Source organism: Pterocles gutturalis, unplaced genomic scaffold, assembly GCF_000699245.1.
Source record: "Pterocles gutturalis isolate BGI_N339 unplaced genomic scaffold, ASM69924v1 scaffold15615, whole genome shotgun sequence".
NCBI classification, from domain to species: Eukaryota; Metazoa; Chordata; class Aves; order Pterocliformes; family Pteroclidae; genus Pterocles; species Pterocles gutturalis.
The window spans coordinates 5,724-26,320 of record NW_010143688.1 but is presented as its reverse complement, the minus strand read 5'-3'; the positions used below and the strand labels follow the sequence as shown (position 1 = coordinate 26,320).

General features: G+C 49.7%; 1 protein-coding gene across 1 annotated transcript in view; it reads left to right on the top strand.

The window, feature by feature from the left end:
- The window catches only part of SSH2 (slingshot protein phosphatase 2), a gene marked incomplete at its 5' end in the record, with an annotated part of 31,212 nt that overhangs the window by 9,190 nt on the left and 1,425 nt on the right, over window positions 1–20,597 (top strand). The window contains 11 exons of the mRNA XM_010084833.1: window positions 481–602; window positions 3,124–3,192; window positions 3,965–4,030; window positions 5,148–5,342; window positions 6,792–6,885; window positions 7,013–7,141; window positions 9,966–10,012; window positions 11,452–11,598; window positions 13,560–13,760; window positions 17,922–18,765; window positions 20,064–20,595. Coding sequence (XP_010083135.1) covers window positions 481–602; window positions 3,124–3,192; window positions 3,965–4,030; window positions 5,148–5,342; window positions 6,792–6,885; window positions 7,013–7,141; window positions 9,966–10,012; window positions 11,452–11,598; window positions 13,560–13,760; window positions 17,922–18,765; window positions 20,064–20,595 — 2,446 coding nt within the window. The remainder of the gene's footprint in view (window positions 1–480; window positions 603–3,123; window positions 3,193–3,964; window positions 4,031–5,147; window positions 5,343–6,791; window positions 6,886–7,012; window positions 7,142–9,965; window positions 10,013–11,451; window positions 11,599–13,559; window positions 13,761–17,921; window positions 18,766–20,063; window positions 20,596–20,597) is intronic.

Genomic DNA, 20,597 nt, shown 5'->3' with positions numbered 1-20,597 from the left:
ACGTATCAGTTAGATCCTGGTTGTCCAGCTGTCTGGGAAGTTGTAAAGAGTCTTGTTGGAGCTGTTGTAGCACGCAGTCGTTTAAAGGAGAGCCCTAGCTCTTTGGACAAAGCCCTCGGTGAGGTGAAGAGCAGGTTCAGCACCCATCTGTCTCGCTGAACACATCATGCTCCGTGAGAGTCGCCAGGCTGGGACTGGTCAGGGGACTGTGGCAGCCAGCCTCGAGGTGGGACACCCCCCTTGGTGGGACAGCGCAGGCCTGCAGCAAGGTGTGCAGAAGGTGTTGAGGAAAGGATCATGTGAGAGAGTCGCTTCTCCCTCTTCTGCTGGTTACCCAGCTGAGAAGTACGGGCCGGCCGTACTAGTGCAAGCTGCGTCACTGCTTCTGCGCCTGTCACGCAGCATGGAAAGGTGGCTTGTGCAGGTAAGAGTGGGTGTTTTGCTGGCTGCACTGCTGATCTCTCTCCTTCTTTTCCTTAGGCTGTAAGACTGGAAAGTACCTACCAGAACCGCACGAGGTACATGGTGGTAGTGTCCACCAACGGCAGACAAGACACTGAAGAGAGCATCGTCCTGGGAATGGATTTCTCTTCCAATGACAGGTACTCACAGTGACCAGATGGGGGAAGTCCTTATGTTCACCCACGTGTTAAGCGTAGAAACCGCTGTCTGGTGTCCATGCTTTCTGGGGATATACTGCTTCACATTTCCCAGCCTAACACCTTTCCTGAAATCCAGAATTCTCCTTTTATTTATTGAAAGGAGGTGGCAAATGGGAGGGCAGCAGCACAAGTTAGCATTTCCTCTGTTTCTCTGAGCCTCAGGCTCATGTGAGGACATTAAGTGCCCTTAAGTGTCTCTGAATGGTGGGAAGCTGGACATAAGGGTTCTGGAGAGCAGCTAATAAGAAGGTGACTGTCAGGCAGCCCCTCACCAAGGTCATGGTACAAAGGGCCCGATGGGAATTTCAGGGTTGCTGATGGCAGATGTTACCCAACGTGTGCTCTCCCCAGACATCAGAGTATCATCAGGGTTTAGCGCTTTTGCTTCATTCAGGTTGCTGCTGACCTCTCCAAAAAGCTGCAGAATGTGGCTGGGAAGCAGCTTTTGCTGCTGGAGTAAGCCAGGAGGCAGCACCCCCAGCAGCTTCACGGGCTGAAGCTCCAAGTTTAGAAAGGGACACTTTGGAGAGGACATGGAGGCACATGGCTCTTTTGAAGGGCTGTAAGTAAATCTTGGGCTATGAGGGGAAGGAAGAACCTGGATATTCAAACCATTTTGGAGGGTTTCATACACATGCTTACTTCTAGCTCAACTGCTACAGGGATGACTTTGCTACTGACCCTAGCTGGTAGAAATTACTTCCAGATAGTTAGCAGGCTCTTTTGAAGGGCTGTAAGTAAATCTTGGGCTATGAGGGGAAGGAAGAACCTGGATATTCAAACCATTTTGGAGGGTTTCATACACATGCTTACTTCTAGCTCAACTGCTACAGGGATGACTTTTGCTACCGACCCTAGCTGGTAGAAATTACTTCCAGGTAGTTAGCAGGGTCGCTAGAAAATCTTTTTTTAACTGTTTGGGTAAGAAATGGCCTTCCAAACAACCTGCAGATCACAACAGCCACCATGCTTCATTTCAAGTGGCTTGATTTGGATGCTTAGCTCAAGTGATGCCTGCTGAAAAGGGAGACCAGCCTGATGCTCCCAGTGGCTCCTGGCTCCCTTCCTGTGCACAGCTGTGGCTCAGAGATGCTCTTCCAGTAGCGTAAGAATAACTTGTCCTTGCACAGGTTGCTGTGAGCTTGGAGCTTGCTGTTGGCTATGATCTACCAGCACAGCCACCTTTGATAGCTGAGAGCTCGCTGGTATTCAGTCTCTCATAACATAGCAGGGTCATTTTAGCTTTCTGCTAGAGTTACTGAGGTTCTGGATGGTCAGGCTGATCCACCCTCCCCTAGCCCACTTGGTATTTATAACTCCATGTAGACTTGTTGCTATGGTCTCTGATAAGTGCTTGCTGAACAGTATCACTAAAAATACCCTGGCCACCTTGGGAAGCCTTTTAAAAACATATCTTTCCATGAGCTCATCTCATGTTGTCAACAGAAATAGCTGCGTGCCGCCGTGTCTCCTTGTGCTGGGCACCAGTCGCTCCGAGGCGTGTGCGTTCACTGGGTTTCGTGTCTGCTGACCCTCTGAAGCCCCAAGTCTTGCCCTCTTCCCCCACTTCTCATGAACTGCAGAGACTGACGGGGGTGTTAGGGCTTGGGGAAATTTGAGAGCAGTTAGTGCAAAGTGTAAAAACAGGAGGCAGTTGAGTCTGATTCTTCCTCCAGATGCAGCTTTGATTATGGACTGATTGTACAGCTTTATGAGACGCAGCTTTTTAATTTGACAACCTGCTGCAGGTCATGTTGGGGTTCCCCCACCCCTGCCTTTTTTTCCATCGCTTGACTTCTGCTTTTAGCTTGGCTTTTTGCTCAGCCTTACAGAAAGCAGGTGACTGTGAGGGCAAAGGGGTCAAAGCAGCTGAGAGAGGAGCGGGATTGCCGGCAGGCGTCTGTCTCAGCAAGCTGTTGTGCTCATCCTGGGGGTGTGGGAGGGAGAAGAAGGGGCAGGAGTCAACAAGGGTGATGGGCTGTGATTGCTGACCCACCCTGCTGCCGGTCACCCTGCTGTCACACTACACTGATCCCAGTTCCCAGCACCCATGGCTGAGGGACAGACAAGACAACAAAGCTGGGGATTGCAAAATCAGAGCTAGAACCAAACCACTTGGACCCGAGAGGGACTCAGCTGTGAAGAAAGCCTTGAGCTGACTGAAGACTGTGAGCCCCCTCTGACCTTCTGCACGAAGCTTGCTGCTTCTCAATCCTGTTTGCTCTTCTCCTGGGTGTATGTTAACACTTCAAGCTTGCTTGAAACAGAATTGCTGTACCCTGTATCTGGTTACTGATCCCTGTCAGACACCTGCAGAACAACACTGGCTCTGTTTGTTCCTGAAGCAGCAGCGGGATCTTTTTTCTTTTCATGAGTGCAAACATCTGCAACCATTGATATGAAATTAGAATAATAGCCGGGTGCTGTAGCAGATGGCCTGAACTTCTCTTTCTTATTACAGTAGCACTTGTACGATGGGCTTGGTGCTGCCGCTGTGGAGTGACACCTTGATCCACCTGGACGGGGATGGGTGAGTGGCTTTTGTCCGTTCTAGGTCAATAGCAGAGGGTCTCCATGTGCTAGCTTACAGCACAGTGTATGGAGAAGGATTCAAATGATTTCAGAGCCCTAGCACGTCCAGCAGCCCTGCTGCTGTTGACCTGTATCGTGTTAGTAGACTCAAAGGCCCTAAATCACGGTGGTTGTGGCAGGGAACACCAATAATTGACTTATCTGTGAATAAACATGCACTGAGACAGTGGCTCGTGTGTCTTTAAGCTGGAGTAAAGGAGCTTTTACTGGTGAGTGGGTGTTCTCCTTAAAGGGATCCTATTATGTGTTCCTCCATCACGCTTGCAGCAGGCGCTGTGTGGCTGAACATAAAGTAAGTATGATGTTTCTCTGCCAAATAGACACCTGACTTGCAGCCTCCTGTTTGTGCCAGTTATAAAAGCTGTCCCGTGCGGCGCGTGGAATGACTTTTCTTTCCTTGGTAGCTGCCCCAGGATCACTTTAGCTGGACTCTGTTGCTCCCAGCTGTGGCACTGAATTTGTGTTGCCAAGGTAAACAGCACAGCCCAGCACTGTCCCACTGGCTTAGTTTTGTTCCCGAACAGCAGCTGCTTAAAAAAGTTTATCTTAGAGCTTTTAGCGTGCTATTTTGATCCATTCGCTAGCTGAACTCAGCAGTGTGTGCATAGGGCTAGTCCTTTGCTGTTCTAACGTGCTACAAACTGTCAGTTATTAACTGAAAAGTGGCTTTTGGGGACACGTTTTTATTGTGCCTTTTTTCCTCTCTCCAGAGGGTTCAGCGTATCGACAGATAACAGGGTTCATATATTCAAGCCGGTGTCTGTGCAGGCCATGTGGTAAGTACTGGCTGTAATCTGTCAGTGATCCTTTTTCCAAGGTGTTTTGGCTGCTTGAGCTTTTAAAAGCAGGTGCTGCTTTGCATTACTGGTATCTTGAGACCTACTCAAGCAGCCAAAACTCTCCTTCAGAGACAGGGAAGGAAGTTTGATACCAAATTAAAAAAAAACCCATGCAAGTGCTGGTGTACAGCAGCGAGTTTGTAGTCCTGCTGCAGCCACGCCTTTGTCGCAGCTGGGGGCAGGAAGGAATGGGGTAATTTTCCTTGCAAAGGGCTGCTGCTTTGAATCTTTCCACAGCAGAATTGCTTTGAACATGTATTTGAAATTTATAATTTTTTTTTAAATTATTTCTCATAAATAAGGAAATACATACTGTGCATATTCTAGGAGCCTCTGTCTCCAGTGAGACATGTTCATTGTGATAGCGAGAAGGAAAGAGAAGCTGCCTGCATTTTTCATTCCTTTTAGGGTGGTTCATGTAAGAATGTAGTGGCCATGGAAGTATTTCTGGCTCAAGCTTCTTTGCATTGCTGAAATACATCCCCTGTCAGGGTGTCATTCTACTGTGTCACCCCTGTGATTTTGACCTGGATCCTTCTGATCCCAGTCAAAGATTTAAAACAAGCTAAAAATAGGAGAGGGGGATTTGTTTCCCAGCAGCAGCTGAAGAAACTTCTGACATCCCTCGTGCAGTGAGGGCGGGCAGACACCTAAACACCTCAGTAAAGTCAAGTCCTAAGCCCTTGGTTGTGCAGCTTTCTGTCTGATTTCTGTGTCCCTGCCCTGCATGGAGGGGAGCTGATGGCACAGCAGGAGCTGTCAGAGGACCCTGTCTTGGCCAAGAACTCTCTGCATCTTATTTGTGATCTTAGGAAGTTGTAGCAGTTTTTGGAGCCAGAGACACAGGTGCCTCTGTCCTTTGAATTGTGGGTGCTTTCACTGCTATCCAGGCTTGTCTTGGCATACTTAAGACTTGGTGGGCTGTCCACTTAAGGGTTGTCCACACCCTTGCAAGACTACTCAGTAGTAGTAGTAGTCTACTTGCATGTAGCTTTGTGCTCAGGACCAGCCTGAAGAGGAAATTCTAACCCTGAAAATGTTTTTCCCTTTCTAGGTCTGCTCTGCAGAGTTTACATAAGGCTTGTGAGGTGGCACGGAGCAACAATTACTACCCAGGGAGCCTCTTTCTCACGTGGGTCAGTTACTATGAAAGCCATATCAACTCCGACCAGTCGTCGGTCAATGAGTGGAATGCCATGCAAGATGTCCAGTCCCACCGGCCCGACTCACCTGCCCTCTTCACAGATGTGTAAGTTGGTCTGGCTCTGCTGAGCCAAAGCGTTTGGCTGTCAGACACCGAAGTTTCCAAATGAGGAGACAGTTTCCACAAGAGATTACTCTTAATTAGGTATTAATGAGGAGAGGTTTCCTGTTCAGGTAATAAAGGGGCCCCTGGTTAGGTTAACACCAGCACTGGAAGGTCAGCCCTCCTGGGGCTCCCTCGCATCTCCTCCAGCCTCTGTTTTCAGTCGGGTGGTTTACCTTGGGCTTTAGGCTCGCAGATCTTTGCTTCTCCAAGGTAAGTCCTGTGTTACTAGTGAGAGAGGTGTGGTGTCTTCTAGTACCGAGGCCTTCCTCCTTGCTAATTTTGTTCTCTAGGCTGTATCAATATTCAAGGTTTACAACCCCTGTAATTAGTAATTGCTGATGGTACTGATGCCGTATAACCTCAAAGGTAGTCTGTCCCCAGAGGTGGTGCCAAGCGTGAGGGCTTAGTTGTCCAGTTTGTAGCAGCAGAAGAAGAAATGACTTCACTAGCCCCAGCTGCTTTCCCAGTATAGTGGTACTGTTGGTTGATTTATGCTCTCAGATATTTCCTGTTGTTGGAGTTTAGTGAGTGCATAATAATGCTAAGCAGTTGTTCAGCTGTGAAAGAGTCTTCACACTTGATTGTTTTTTAATGTACAAGGAGGGTGGCTGAAAAGTTTTGGCAGGCTGTCAGATTAATAGTCTCTTGTAGCTTTTGATATATAAATTTTATGTAACCCGCCGTTTCCCCAGTGGCAGCAGTTGAATGATTTCCTGGGGACACCTAGACAGCATTCTCTTAATTGAGTCCTGAGATAATGAGTGAGGTTAAAAGGACCAGCAACTTTAATGATTTTATTTGTGAACCACCAGCTGGACACTTGTAAAGCAGAGAAGTGTCTGTGCAGTCGCCATCCTGGCAGCCTTCCAGAGAAACGGAAAGGTGGTGCGAGATGTTACTGCTGGGCCCCTTCTGAAGATGATGGGCGAGACAGCTCTGTGCTGCTGCTCTGTTGCAGCTTCCCCTGGTGTTACTCAGGCTATTTTTGCAGCTGGTGATAAGGCCCCTGGCAACAGAGGCTGGAGGAATGCACAGCGGCTTAGCTGCCCTCTTCTCTCCATGTAAGGAGCTGTGGAGCTGTTACCTTTCCAAGAAAGGTAGGGGGAGGCTTAGATATTGCTCCAGGGAGTATAATGCAGCCTTCCCAATTGAAATTTTACCAAATACCAGAGGTTCTCTGGATGACTACAATGGATTAGGAGCACTCAGTTGCTCTTTTTCATATACAACTGGGAATCTAAACTGGACTTTACAGTCACCTGAATTGCCTCCAGATGAGGATGTGTTTGGGGGAAGAGTCTGAGTGTCCACTCTACACAATACCTGATTAGAAAGTGCCATGAGTCCAGTGTGTTTCCCCTCCCGGTGACTGTTGCTTTCGTCTGATAGCCCAACTGAGCGGGAACGCACAGAACGGCTGATTAAGACCAAGTTAAGGGAGATCATGATGCAGAAAGATTTGGAGAACATCACGTCAAAAGAGGTGAGTGGTGAGGGAGCAGCACTGGAAGTGCTGTTGCTAAAACTAGAGAGCTCTTTGCTTGCTGCCATGAAGAAAGTCCAGAACAAAAACTTCACGTGGCTTCCTTGTGTTCCTCCTTCCCACCCAGATACGCACCGAGCTGGAGATGCAGATGGTGTGTAACCTGCGGGAGTTCAAAGAGTTCATTGACAACGAGATGATAGTGATCCTTGGGCAGATGGACAGCCCCACGCAGATATTTGATCATGTCTTTTTGGTAAGTCTGACAGTGAATTCAAGAGTGAACATGCCTGACGCTTCTCACTATGTCTTGGTTGACACAGGGGCCTCTGGAGGAACTTAAAGGAACTCTGAAGGAAAGATTGGCTGATCCTGGGGTCACGTACTCTTAGGAAAAACACAAGACACCAGTGCTGTTGAACAAGAGCAGCCTGGCTTCTTGGCTGTGCTAAGCTTTGCCATACAACACCAGCCAAGCTGTAGACCCTGTCACTAGAGGATGGAAGGGGAAAAAGTCTTAATTCCAACTACTTTTCAGGGCTGTTTCCATTATGTAAGACCAGTTTTGCAGTTCTAACTGTCCAGGGTACCCACACCAGGTTCTTGGAGTATACGTGTGTTTGGGAAGGGTATAACTACAGCAAAGAGGGAGGGGAGCTGTTGGGGCGAGCTGTATAAGGTTCAGGTGGAGTGACACTCGTAACATGGAGAGCTCTGACTCCATGTGATCCAGGAGGAACAGAGGAGCTTAACAAAGAATCCTGCAGATAAGTCACTTAAGGAAACATAAACATTTCACCTTTTAATGTTTTGCTTGCTTAGTTGCCTTTCATTGCTGCTGGGGCCTGTCTAATTACTGCACCTCCTTCTGGTGAGTCAGCGCTCCCCTGGATTTCCCAGCCCTGAAGCAATGGACGCGGGTTTGCTTGGGCTGTCTAGCCTATGAGGTTGGCTCAACTTTAAACAAAGCCATTCCTCCTGAACCAGCTGGTCTTTCCCAATGGAGAGGGCCTCTCCCAGTCTCCCGAAGCTTGGTGCTGTGGCTCAGAAGGGATGATGCATGTTAATACGAGTGCTCCCAAGAAATTGGGGTGGGGTAGAGCCAGGAAACAAAGTACCTATGAAGTAATGGGTATTTTTTTGCAGACTATATGTTGTCTGAAGAGAGACCTGTTAACAGGTTTGCAGTGCTAGTCCAAAGCAGTACGGGCAGTTCAGTTCGCTGCAGGGCTCAGAGTCTTGGCTCTGAGTGCATTAATGGGAACAAGACCTGTCAAATAAGGCTTGCAGGCAGCACCAAGGAGAAGGGCTGTGGCCAACGTGTGGAATAGAGGTATTTGCAAAGCAGCTCTCTGCGGTAAGGAGCAGGGCTGCTGGGGCTGGGCAGCAGCTTCATTCAGGAGCGTGTATACTGCAAGGCAAAGTCGTAGATGAGGTCTCTGGAAGGCAGGGAGCTGTTTCCTTCCAGGTGGAGGCAAGAGCCCTGTGGGATCCCATTTAGGGAGTGCTAAAATAACTAAGCAGGAAATAAGAGACCTGATGATTATGGATCAAAGGACTGGAGAAAAGGCTTTCACCACTGCAGCATTGTTCTCCATACCTGTGGAAACTGGTGGTTCCCGGGCCTGCGTTAAATTATCTTTCCTTGGCCAGAAAGAGGCAGCATGAAGCTAACTAAGTCTGGGGGCTAGGGTAAGTACGGCAGGGATCAAAATCTGTTGGCAAGAGCCCCCATAGTCCTCCTTTAGATCATGCACAGCTCTGGACTTCACTGGGATTGACCTGATCTGTGGCTGAAGGCAATGGATTCTGTTGAAATCTGGGCTACCATGGCATGTGATGTTTGCCCCTTTATGCTGCTCAAATTGCAGAGTCCTATCTGTGATGAACCCTTGAATGATGTCCTCATGATGATTTCTCTTAGGAAGTAGTTCAGTTTGGGAAGAACCAGCTGCTTTTTGTTTGTTGTTGTTCCTGAAGTGTCGGGACAAGAGAGTAGACTTGTCCTCAGTAGCCACCAGAACAGTAACACAGCCCTTTCCCCTGCGTGTACATCTAGACACCGGTTGTGAGCACTCAGGACTTTTCTGCAAGTGCTGTCACGAGCGTAAGTGCATGCCTGTGAGTCAGAGCTCTCAGGGAGCTCCCCCGTCCCAGACACAGGGTGCCTGCACACACCTTCTGGGGCAAGCAGCAACCCATCCTCTGGGTGGACACGGCTGCTTCGGCAAGGCTGGGAGGTTCTTGCTCTGGGGCTGATGGGATTTGCAGGCAGTGGGTATGTTGCACGGGCTGGCTCGCCCTGGCTGTGCCTCTCCTGGCCCTCGGGCGATGTGGAAGCAGCCGTGAGCTGTCCTGTTCTGCTGGTCATGGTGCTGCTGCCTGGGTCCCTCTCTGTTACTCCTTCAGCTGAACCGTCTTTCTGTTCAGGAGCTATTTTAGGGCAGGTAAGCAGGCAGCTTGTGCACCTTACATTTTGAAGGAAGCCCTTGTCTGAGCGGTTGTGTCCTCAGTCAGGGGTGATGTGTTTCAGCTTGGCCCCGTGCGCGCTGCAGAGCAGAGGGTTTGCTCGCCAGGGTTACACGTGTGTGTTTCTCTGCTCACAGGCTTTGAACGTGGGGAAGAGAGGTGTAACCCAAGCGAGCTTATGGTGTTGCTGCCTTTGATGTGTGAGATGGGTGTTTCATGTATAAAGAGCACCTGGATGGTTTTTAAACGCAGGCAGTCTCTCTCCTGTGGGGTAGAGCTGGCAGCAGCCTCTGGGGAAAGGGTGGAGTGGTCTGGTCTTTGCTGAGGTGGTTTTGTCAGCGGTTTGGAGAAGTGCCAGTGTATGGTGCTGGGCTCCTGCTTTGCAGAGTTGCCTGTTGGTTCAGAATAGATCTGGTTAATGGGGTTAACCTTCAGATAAGGTTCTGAACATCAGCTCCTCAGTGTACCCCCTGTACTCAGAAGACCCCCTGTTCTCCACCACCTGGCTGGCCGCTTCCTCCTCCAGTTCACTGGTGACCATCCCTCCCTCCATCAGCTGTCTGGCCATGCCTTCCTTCGGGCTGATGTGTCCCTTTGGTGTTTTCCTGCAGGGCTCGGAATGGAACGCCTCCAATCTGGAAGACTTGCAGAACAGAGGGTAAGTAGCTTCGGGCCATCGGCTTAAAAGCAAGAGCCTGGCCTCAGCGCTTGTCTGTGCAACAAGCTCTGTCCCATACCTGCTGTGTAACCTGAGTCTTACCAAAGGATTTGAAGATCTGAACAAGCTCTTGCTTCCTCCAAACTCCACATCCCACAACCAGGCACCCTAAAGTAAAGGAATCTTGTTCCTTGACCTTGCCTGACGTCCCCTTGGCGAACAAAGGAAACCAGCAATCTCGTAGCCATAAGCAGCAAAAAGCCGCAGTCACTTACCTGGATGCTGCGCAGCTGGCTCTGTGCCCTCTGCTCCAGCCCCTTGTTCTGGACTGAGGCCTTGTGTTTACAGAGGCCCTTTGGAGTCTGGACCTTCAGAAAGAAAAATATGTAAAAGAGCATTTGTTGCTTTGTGTGAGGCCCAGTAAAAGTCCCGTAGCTCTTGGATTTGGGACTGATGGGTTCCTCTGTCTCCTGCCCTTTCTACCTTTCAGGCTTAAGGTTAGACTGTCCTTTCTCTAGGCCAGGTGGGTCTAAGCACCGAGATTTTGCGATTAAATCATTATTTATGGGTTTGGCTTATTTGTGCCAATCCCATGGAAAAAAATAATCAGTCTGCTGAATTGAATTGATAGCATACTTCTGTACCTTGGAGAATTAGCCTGGCAAAACTGGCTCTCCTCATTCAGCTCAGAGTTTGCTGCAGTTTCCTTGGGTCAGACAGCTCCTACTTGACTGCCAGCGATCTCCTACCTGCCAGGGAACAGGGATGTCACTGCCTTGCAGTGCTCGGGTTCTGTCTGATACCCCACCATGAGCACAGTTCATAAGCATCTTACGAGTAACCCTCAGGGCTAAAAGTACTGGAGGTATGTATGTAAATACCGTATGCTTTCTCTAGCAGTTTTCTTTCCAGAAAATTTAGGGATAAGAAATAAATCCTCCCCAGTGGCTCGTTACATCTGTAGTTATTTCATGCATTTGTTTACGGTGTTGCTCACGAGCTTATGTCCTCAATCTTGTGGTGCTGGTGCAGCAGGAGGAGAGATTCACAAAGGGGCTTTGAGAGAGTGTCCAACCCTAACTGAACAGTCTGTGCAGGAGCTTCTGTGACACAACCGGTGCTGACACTTAGAGAGATGGTGGGCAAGCAGAGTAATTGGACATACTGTAGAGGAAGTTTCTGCCCAGTGTGGATGGAGCCCTTGTATCAGAGGCGAGGCTCTCAACTGCTCAGCAAAACCCTCTGTCGGCGTTTGCTGCCGCTTCCTTGCACCAAGTCCTGATTTCCCAGGAGATGTGTTCGAGACTGCAACTTTGAATGGTTTGAGTTTTGCTCCTTGCAAAGCAAGGCAAGGCTGTTACGTAGCAGCTGTGATATCTCTTGGAACTCGCTGTGTTTTGCACGCTCTGCATTTTTATCTGCTGTCTGTTTCTGTGTAGGGTGCGGTATATCTTGAATGTGACTCGAGAAATAGATAACTTCTTCCCTGGGCTCTTCGAATACCATAATATTCGGGTTTATGATGAAGAAGCAACAGATCTCCTGGCCTACTGGAACGACACCTACAAATTCATCTCCAAGGCAAAGTAAGTCTTTCCAGAACAGAACAAACACATTCAGAAGCTGTATACTAAGCGTTTTATATTTTCCTACTGATTTTCTTAACTACTTTTCCTCCTTGCCTACCTAGGATCAAAGCATTTTCATTTTGTAGCTTCTGTCTAGGTGTTGAGAGTTACCTTCCACAATTTTTCATCCTTGTGGGTGCTTTTACAAAGAGCGAGTAGGACTAGTGAGGGGTTTCTGCCTGGTTACAGTCCAGGCAAACAGTGGAGATCCTGCCCGTACTTCAGAGCTAACAGTCTACCTGCTGCTTAGGAAATGCAGTGGATCTGCGGAGGTGCTGGTGGGAGGAAGGGGCAGTAACAAGTCGAGCAGGGCTTAACAAAAGTAAGAGGCAAAACTCTATAAGGTGAACACAAACATAAGCTGTTCCCTGCAATGTGAGGCTGTTCAATGAAGCCGCAGTCTGGAAGTGATTTCCTGTAGTGTAATGCTCCAGAGCAAACCCTTTAACAGGAGTAAAAGCCTGGGTCGGTCTCTGAGCTGTCAGTTACAGTGAGTAATCTGAGAGCGGATGTTGAAAGTAGGGCTTTTTTACTGCAGAGAACTGCATCCCAGTTATGTGAGCTGTCTCCAGTTAATTCAGCAGCCTTCTTAAGGGAAAACTGGTCAGAAAGCAGATCGGCATACATTGCCTTTAAAGTATTATTTCCATTCTAGAAGTCTGTCATCTCTTAACCATAGCAGGTGCTCACAATTTCCCATAGCCTTTAACAGCTGACTTGTTTGAGTACGGCTCAAGACTTATTTTGTTTAAGATGGTTTCTTTAAAAGACATCTTGGTGAGCGTCTGGGCAGTGCGGATGCAGGTACAGGCTCGGACAGCTGCGAGCAGCCGAGGTCTCAGCTTGTCGAGGCACAGAACTCTGTGTGCTCTGTGGCCTCCTGCTCTGTCCTGTGGGAACTTCACATGGCTGGCAATCCAGAAAACCTGACGCTTAAAGGAGAAAATTAAAGGTGCCAAACCCAAGTTCTCTCAGCCTGCTCCGTGCTAGTGCTGCCCAGCACACAGAGTTCACAGAGAAGGGTCGTAGCCTTCCTCCTCATATTTCATAGCAGACAAATATTTTTTAATTCCTTGGAGCAGAGTGCTGGCTGCCCTTTCAAGGCTCTGTACCAGCCTCACCAAGCAGTGTAGCCGCTCATTGCACTCAAAGGCACTGTTTGCTTTGCCTTCAGTAAGAAAAAATTGATTCAAGCCGAAGGATTTTCCTTCTGATTGCAGCAGGGAGCTGTCGTTTGAGGTCTTTGCCTCCAGCCATGGGGAGGTCATCTTTTCCACTCACTTGAGTTTGGACAGGTACCGAGATGGACTGTTTTCTGACCTGTAGACAGTCCTAAGGTAGCAAGAAAAATCTGCCAGGTTGGTCCAGGGGGCTTTTGGCTGGATTTCCACCTACCAGCATCTCGAGAGACACGGGTGGAGGGTAGGCAGGGTTTCAAACACCTGACTAGAGCGATGTTGGTCTTGTCCAGCCAATTGCCAAACCCAGCCTGCTCAGAATCTTCCGGGATGTGTTTCTAGACTGTGACACCACGTTTGTGTGAAAGATGCCCTTTTCATTTGGAATACTGCTTGGTACCAGTGGGCCATCTGGGCTGAGATCAAGGATGCCATGTTAGCCTTCAGCAGTCTTCATAATCTCTGCAAACAACCGATGTTTGTCCACTTTGCAATACAGGCTTCAGAAGAGCTGTTGTAACAAAATCTGTTAAGACTATTGAGACCTTTTTCTTCCCTTTCTTTGTGTGTCCTGCTCCAGTTTGTAAATTGGGTTATCCGATCGCATCCCAGACTTCAACTACGGTCACAGTGTTGAAAATGTGTTTGATAATGCTCTGGTAAAGAAGTTGCTATTTTCTTAAGCTTCTCAGAGATCATGTTTTCTATTTAATGATCCTCTTTGTCTTTCTCCCGCTTCAGGAAAAATGGTTCGAAGTGCCTGGTGCACTGCAAGATGGGAGTGAGCCGCTCGGCATCCACAGTGATTGCCTACGCCATGAAGGAGTACGGCTGGAACCTGGACAGGGCTTACGACTACGTGAAGGAGCGGCGCACTGTCACCAAGCCCAACCCCAGCTTTATGCGGCAGCTGGAGGAATACCAAGGGATCCTACTGGCCAGGTGAGTGGAAGGAGTGACCAGGATTGCCTGTGTTAAGGCATATCACTTAAATGATTGACGCCATTATTTTAATTAGAACTTTCATCACTGCATTATGTAAGCTCACGATTGTCTTGGGAAAGATAGCGCTCTGTTTTCATGGGTTATCTCAGCTGGGCCTGGGAAAATGGGTGTAATAAAGAGCTTTTAGGAGGCTGTTTGGCTTCTAGGATGGCTGGTTTTTGGAGAGCAGCATCCCATGAACTGAACTGCCATCCAAATGGAGTATGCAGAACCACACAGACTCCAGCAGAGATAAATGATGTCCCTATTGCTTGTAACATCACTTGGCAGGGAACTCGCTTTGTCTCCGTCTGAGCCTTGCAGTTCCCTGTTGAACATACCCCTCCACAGCAGCTGGTCTGGTTTTATTTAGATCCCTTCGGTGAGTGTTGATGTTAAGGCAGGGACAGGATGTTCTCCGCATTGCAACAGCGGTGTTTATTCCTGCAGGGAGTCCTGAGGCTGGTCTGGAGCTGGGCCTGGGTATGGGCAAGTGTGTTGTAATCCCCAGCCTATCACCTGATGAGCAAAAAGACATCAATATTGCATGTTAGAGAAAGCCACTTGTAAGCTATGTTAAGCAATGTCTTCACGTGATCGGCTGGAAGGAGGTAGTGATACTCTGTGTTTTGCCAGATTACAGTATTTTGTTGAGGATCCTGGTGTGCTTTGCCAGGGAGCTGATCTGAAGCAAGCAGAATTACCCAAGCTGTGCCTCCTGCCTCAGGAGGTGCCTGAGAGCATGTTTTGACCAAAGCAGTTATTTCTTAGTGCTGCTGAAAGGTGCCTGCCTTATGCTGGTCTTTACAGCAGCTCAGGCACTCGTGTTCTCTTCAAGGCACCTCTCACCTCCCTCTGTCTTCTCCTTGGCTTTGACCCCTTGGTCTGTGCTGTCCACTTGGGAAGACCTCTCTTCCCTTCCTGTGCCAATGACTTCTCATTCCTCCTTTGCTCTCTACCTGCTCGCAGCAGTCTGGCTCTCTTTGCTGCTGGGCCAGGTCTGGATTCCCAGTTTTTACACCAAGCCCCTGGTGTAATCTCCTCCTGTCACTGAAGTATGTTTCCCCTTTCCCTCTCTGCACAGATTAGCAACCTGAGGGCTCCTCCCAGCTCAGTCCCTGATCAGGTGAACCCACAGGATCTTCATCCTCCACCTCTTCCCACGTCTGCCTTCCTCTCCCCCGGCTCCCCTAATGTCAACTGCCAGAAAGACCCTCTTTCTGAAAAACCAGCCAAGTAGTGTCTAGTCTCAGGACAGATTGCAGTGGAATAAATACTTTAAGAAGTGGTGCTCTTCTGGGCTGTGAGACCCTTTGAGCAGACCCCACACCTGCCCTCGGTGCCTCGTGTGACACCAGACGTGCTGCTGGCACCAGTTAATGAAGGTCCGTGCTTCACTCTGAGCTGGAGGAGACCTGACCAGTGTGGTGTGCTGTGTGGCATGGAGCAGACTGGGAAGTGAGGTCTCGCTGGGGTAGACTGAATGGAGGAAAAGCACACCAGCGTCCTGTGTAACTGGTTGGTGAACACTGTGAGGAGCCCTGTACTGGTAGCAGCTGGTGTGGCACATCTTCGAGCCCTCAGCCTTACTGTTGGTTTAGATAATCTCTCAGTCTGGTGCTTGGTGGCACACCTGCAAAGCCACCCTGTGCAAACATTTGGTTAAGGATATTTTTCTTTCTGTGCCTTTCGGTATTTTTTTTTTCCAGGAGGTAAGTCTTTCTTGCTGTCATCATTTACATGGCGTGTGGCTCCCCTCCCACTTAAGCACACCCCTGCTCTGCGAGTCCCCATACAATGGCACGAACACGATTACTCGTGAGGCTTTAAAAAATGCAAGAGCACGGTGTGGTACATCTGTGTGTGTAGGACTAAAAAGCCTGCAGTACATGAAGCTTCACTGAAGCAAGGAATGGCCTCTCAGTGCTGCAGAAATGGTCCCTCTTTGTGTGGTTCTGTTCTCAGCTCCAAACTGCTTTTTCTCCTCTTTCTCCTCTGTGTTATTTAGCTTTACCCTCTGGCCTCTGGCTGCTTTGTTTATTGCAGTGGTATTCCAGGACAGGTAAAAAAAAAAAAACAAAACAAAAACAAACCCAAAAACAAAAACCCCAACAGATTCATGCTCATGTGACTGCTCCGGTTTCAGAGGGAAGGTATGTGAGGGCAGCCATGTGCTCGCACTATCTAGTTACAGTTTTGTGTTGGGGTTATAGCAACTGGGATATGTTTTCCAGCTGTAAAATGAAAACCCCCTGCCTGCTTTTAGTCACAACAACAAGCGTGTTTTGCTCTTTGGTACTGTCATACTTCCTGAGGCTAGTTAAACTGTCCCCTCCCGCTGGTGACAGACACAGAAAAGCTCAGCCAGCCCTGTTTCTTTTATTCGTTATGGATAAGTTACAGGAAAACAGTGTTGGAGATCCCGTGTCTGTGTTCTTTTTTTTGCCGTAGTTCTGTAGCGGAGCCTGGAGAGCTGGCTGCAGCGTGCTGGGAGGTGAGGGGCGCTCCGGGTCCGAGGCTGGTGTGGACACGAGCTGCCCAGCCCCAGAGCTGTCCCCAGACCTTGTGCCGTGCCTGCCACACCAAATGCCTGCACTGTGCTCCCCAGCACCCAGAACGCTGCCCAGGAAGGTGGAGAGGTGGCTGTGGGCTCTAGGAAGGGACGTGGGCTCCTGTTCTCTGACTCTGCTTTTAGCACCTCTTGCAGGGTGTAAGGCTCGAGGAAGTGTAAGATTAAAAGTTAATACAATGCGCCTCTCCCAGCAGTTGTTGACATCTGGTTTGGTTCTCAGATTAAGGCTGCGCTGGGTGAGTTTGGTTTGTTTCATGCACAAGGGTAATTGTGACTTTCCAAATCAGATGTGCGGCAGAGTGCTGGATGTGAGCTCTGAAGCACCGGGGTGGGAGGTGCTCTCAGAAAGCATCCACAGCTTCTCCCTGGGTTACGGGGGAAATCTTTGGCATCCCATACAGAGCCTCAGCAGCAGCCTGCCTCACGGAGAAGCTGCCAGTGTCAAGCTTTCCTCCAAAACCCCTTAGACACAGAGCACGTGCACCCCCGAGCAAAGCCTTTGGCCTCTAGTCTTGACCCTCCTCTCCTCTGAAAGGACCCGATTCTGTGCCAGACACGAAGGTTGTGGCTGATGATGGGGTTGGAAAGCTAAATCTGCAGTGGATTATCTTCCTTAGCTGTTGAGCACCCACAACTAAACCGGTGCATTGTAATTAGTTCAGTAGCTCCCGTTAATTAACTTACTGCAGGCAGTGGATGTGTCCCGGAGCGCCGGCTCTCGCTAGGAGGGACTGGAGGGGTTTGGCCAGGGCTCCTGCAGACCCAAGGACCTTTCTGCGGTATCTGCTCTCCTCCTAGGGGCAAACACTGGAAGCACAGCCCTGTGGCCACTCAGCAAAGCCCTTGGAGCCGTGGCTACCTGCTGTGGGCTCTCTGCAAGAACTTTCCTCCTTCCCTCTCTGTGAGCCCAGGGCACAGGCTGGGGTTTTGGGCAGGTGGAAGGTGATGCAATGCCACTGGCAGTTGCTTGGCCCTGTGACTGCTCAGACCTTCCTGATGGGGCTTTCCAAGAGCTGGAGAACTCGAGCTTCCTTCCTGTGAAGGGCAGGTGTTGTTTTCGTTTGCTTTTTGGCTGTTGAAGATGTGTTCTGTGTTTTACACACCCCCGTGTCCGCTCAGCCCACCCCCTTGGTTACCAGAGCCCAGTTATTGATCGCTGAAGCTCTTCAAAGAAGGAGCCACAAGGGAAAAGGGATTTCATTCAGTGTCCACCGTCCACTCATATCCAGGACAAGGGACCCTGTCTCTTCTGGCCAGTGCTCACTTGCTGGCAAGTGGAAAAATACAGAATAGTGCTGGGGAATATGTGTGTGTGGAGCAGAGCAGTGGAGTGGGATTTAGCTGCTGGACAGTGCCTTGTTGTTGGATCAGCTTCTCCAGCAGCAGGTTTGGCCCTGAACTGTTTGCATGAAGCTACATTTGTGGTCAATGACTCCAGTATTTCTCCCAGTTTTTCACGTAGGTTGCACCCTCCTACAGCAAGGTGGGTCTGGCCCTGGGATGTGAACACACCACTCAATGTTCTCGTTTGTTTTTCTTCCCCGCAGCAAACAGCGACATAATAAACTGTGGCGCTCACACTCGGACAGTGACCTCTCGGACCATCACGAGCCCATCTGCAAGTCTGGGCTGGAGCTGAACAAGAAGGAGATCACCACCTCGGCCGACCAGATCTCGGAGACCAAGACCAACGACAACCAGCAGCCGATGTCGCCCATCTACTCGGCTGACCTGGACAGGGAGCAGCAGCTCCCAGAGGATGCGAACATGATCGAGGAGATGTGTGTGAAGGAGAGAAGGATCCACCTAGAGTTCACGTGTCGAGACTTCCACACTGAGCAGATGGAGGACAAGCTGAACCTGAACAATATCAATGGCTGTACAGCAGGGTGTTGTGTAGACTCTGTCCCCCCCGATAACTGCCATGCTTCCGAGGCCTTAATGCAACTCCAGCACCCCTTGGAAATCACCGAGTTTCCTGATTTGACAGTGGACGATCTAGAAAATGATGCCCTTAAGCCTGACATGAACGTGCACTTGGTTCCCATGGAAGAATTCACTTCGTGTTTAAAAGACTTTCCCCAATCCCCAAACCAAAATTCCCTCAGTCTCCAACAGAATCCTCAGCCCGAAGTGACAGACCTCAGTACAGACAGGATTGATTTCTTCAGCGCTTTGGAGAAATTCGTGGAGCTTTCCCAGGAGAGCCGGTCACGTGCCTGCTCCCATTCCAGGACAGAGGAGCAAGGGAGTGGAAGGAACGGGGTCTCCAGGGTGCCGGTGCTGGAAGTGCCGCCTGCTGCGGATGTGGGCGCAGATGCTCGAGGGAACAGTCCTGGAAACTCTCCTCAGGCATCAGATGATTCTTCCACAGATGAAGAACAGCAAAAGGTTAAAAGAACTTGCTCTTTTTTTTTTTTTTTAGGAACTGCTGCTCGAACCTATCTGTGGGTGGTTCTCTTGCTGTGAAGTTGCTGTGGGCAGGGGATTTTCTAGTCCTGGCTGTCACTGAACAGGGTTAGCTGTTTGGGGGAGGGATTGCTAGCTGCTTCCCCTTTTCCTTGCTTTTAAGTACTTGCCCTCTTCTGCACTTTTTCCTTAAACATCTCTGTACTGGCTGCTGGCAGTGGCAGGGCGCTGGCTGAGTCGACCTTGGCCTGACCTGCTGTGCTGTTCTCATGAGAAACTTCTTTTTGCGTTGTGCAGCAGGAGAGCAGATAGGTGGGACCTGACCCACCAACGCAGCTGAACCCTGGACAGCTGGGGCCAGCCAGCAGCCCCAGCCTGTGCGGATGTTTATCTGACGTGAGAAATCCACCAAAGGACGGGACAACGCTGACACCTTTCCCTGCTTGGGAAGCGCCAGCGTTGGGATAGTAAATCAGATGTAGAGCTTCCATCGGTGGAGGAAGAGAATGAGCCTGTGTGTGCCTGGGGTGATGGACTGGGCACGCCACGGCTCACTTCTCTCCTGGGTAGAGAGGTGTTCCTGACAAAATTTAGTAACCTCTGAATTTTGAAGTATCTTTCTCTTAAAATTGCTTTGCACCCTGCAGGGCTCTCGCAGGGACTGATGATGTCCATGGCCATCATTGTCTGGGATCATCTCTTCTTTAAATTCCACCCTGCATTGCTTGAATCCTTTCCATCTTCATGGGAGGCTATAATGCTCTTCCAAATACAGCAGGCCAACGCTTTCTCCAGTGATCTGGTGGAAGGAGTCAGGGAGCCTCTCTGGATATTTTCCTCCAGGAAATGAGAGCATTTCAGCACTCAGTCATTCTTTATGCTCTACTTCCGTTCACTCCCGTGTGTGAGCTGAATCTTTCACATTTTCAGTTCAAAACTGCAGTTTTAGCAGCATCAGGATTTTTTTTTTTGTTAAGTGGACTTTTCTTTATTAAAAAAAAAAAGGCAGGGGGAACCCTTGAAATTCATGGCTGTCAAATAAAAGTTCATAAATCTCAGTCTAGGTGAAAATCCAGCCTGGAATATGTTAAATGCAGTCCCAGGGACAATGATGCTTCCATGTTAGTGATAGTGGCACTTGAAACCCATCCCCACACCCTGGCACATGCTCTTTTTGTTCCTTTGGCAACACACATCCCCATTTCCTTTAAGCCACTGCCGTTTGCTCTGTGTCAGCACAGCTGATCCATTTTGTTAATTCTCCTGTTTCTGTGTTGCAGGAGGTCCCTGAGCTGCCTACCACAGGTCATCTCACGCGATCCCACTCGGAAAATGCCATTTCGGTGAAGGAAATTATCACAGAGATCGAGTCCATCAACCAGGGAGCAGGACCTGCCCAGCAGAAGGAGGGTTCAGCCAGCCTCACCCAGACACCAAAGAGGAACACGGTGCACGACCTGCCGGCGGAGGCGATCTGGGCATCGGAAAGGGTGGAACAGAGTGAAGGAGCCTGTGCTGGACACCAGGAAAAGGAGAAGGACCCTCTGCAAGCTGAGCAAGAAGCTGTCCCCTCTCTGCAGCCATCTTCTGATAGATCAGAGCTGGAGGAAAGCAGCCCTGGGGGGGAGCAGCAAGAGCCTTGCGGCTCCATTAACCCTGAGCCCAAGTGGTGCCCGGGCTCTGTCCGGCGAGCCACCCTGGAGTTCGAGGAGCGCTTGAGACAGGAGCAGGAGCACCAGCACGCATCCCCTGTCTGTGTCTTACCGACCCGCAAGAACTCCAGGAACGACCCTGCTGCCGAGCTCCTGCCACGC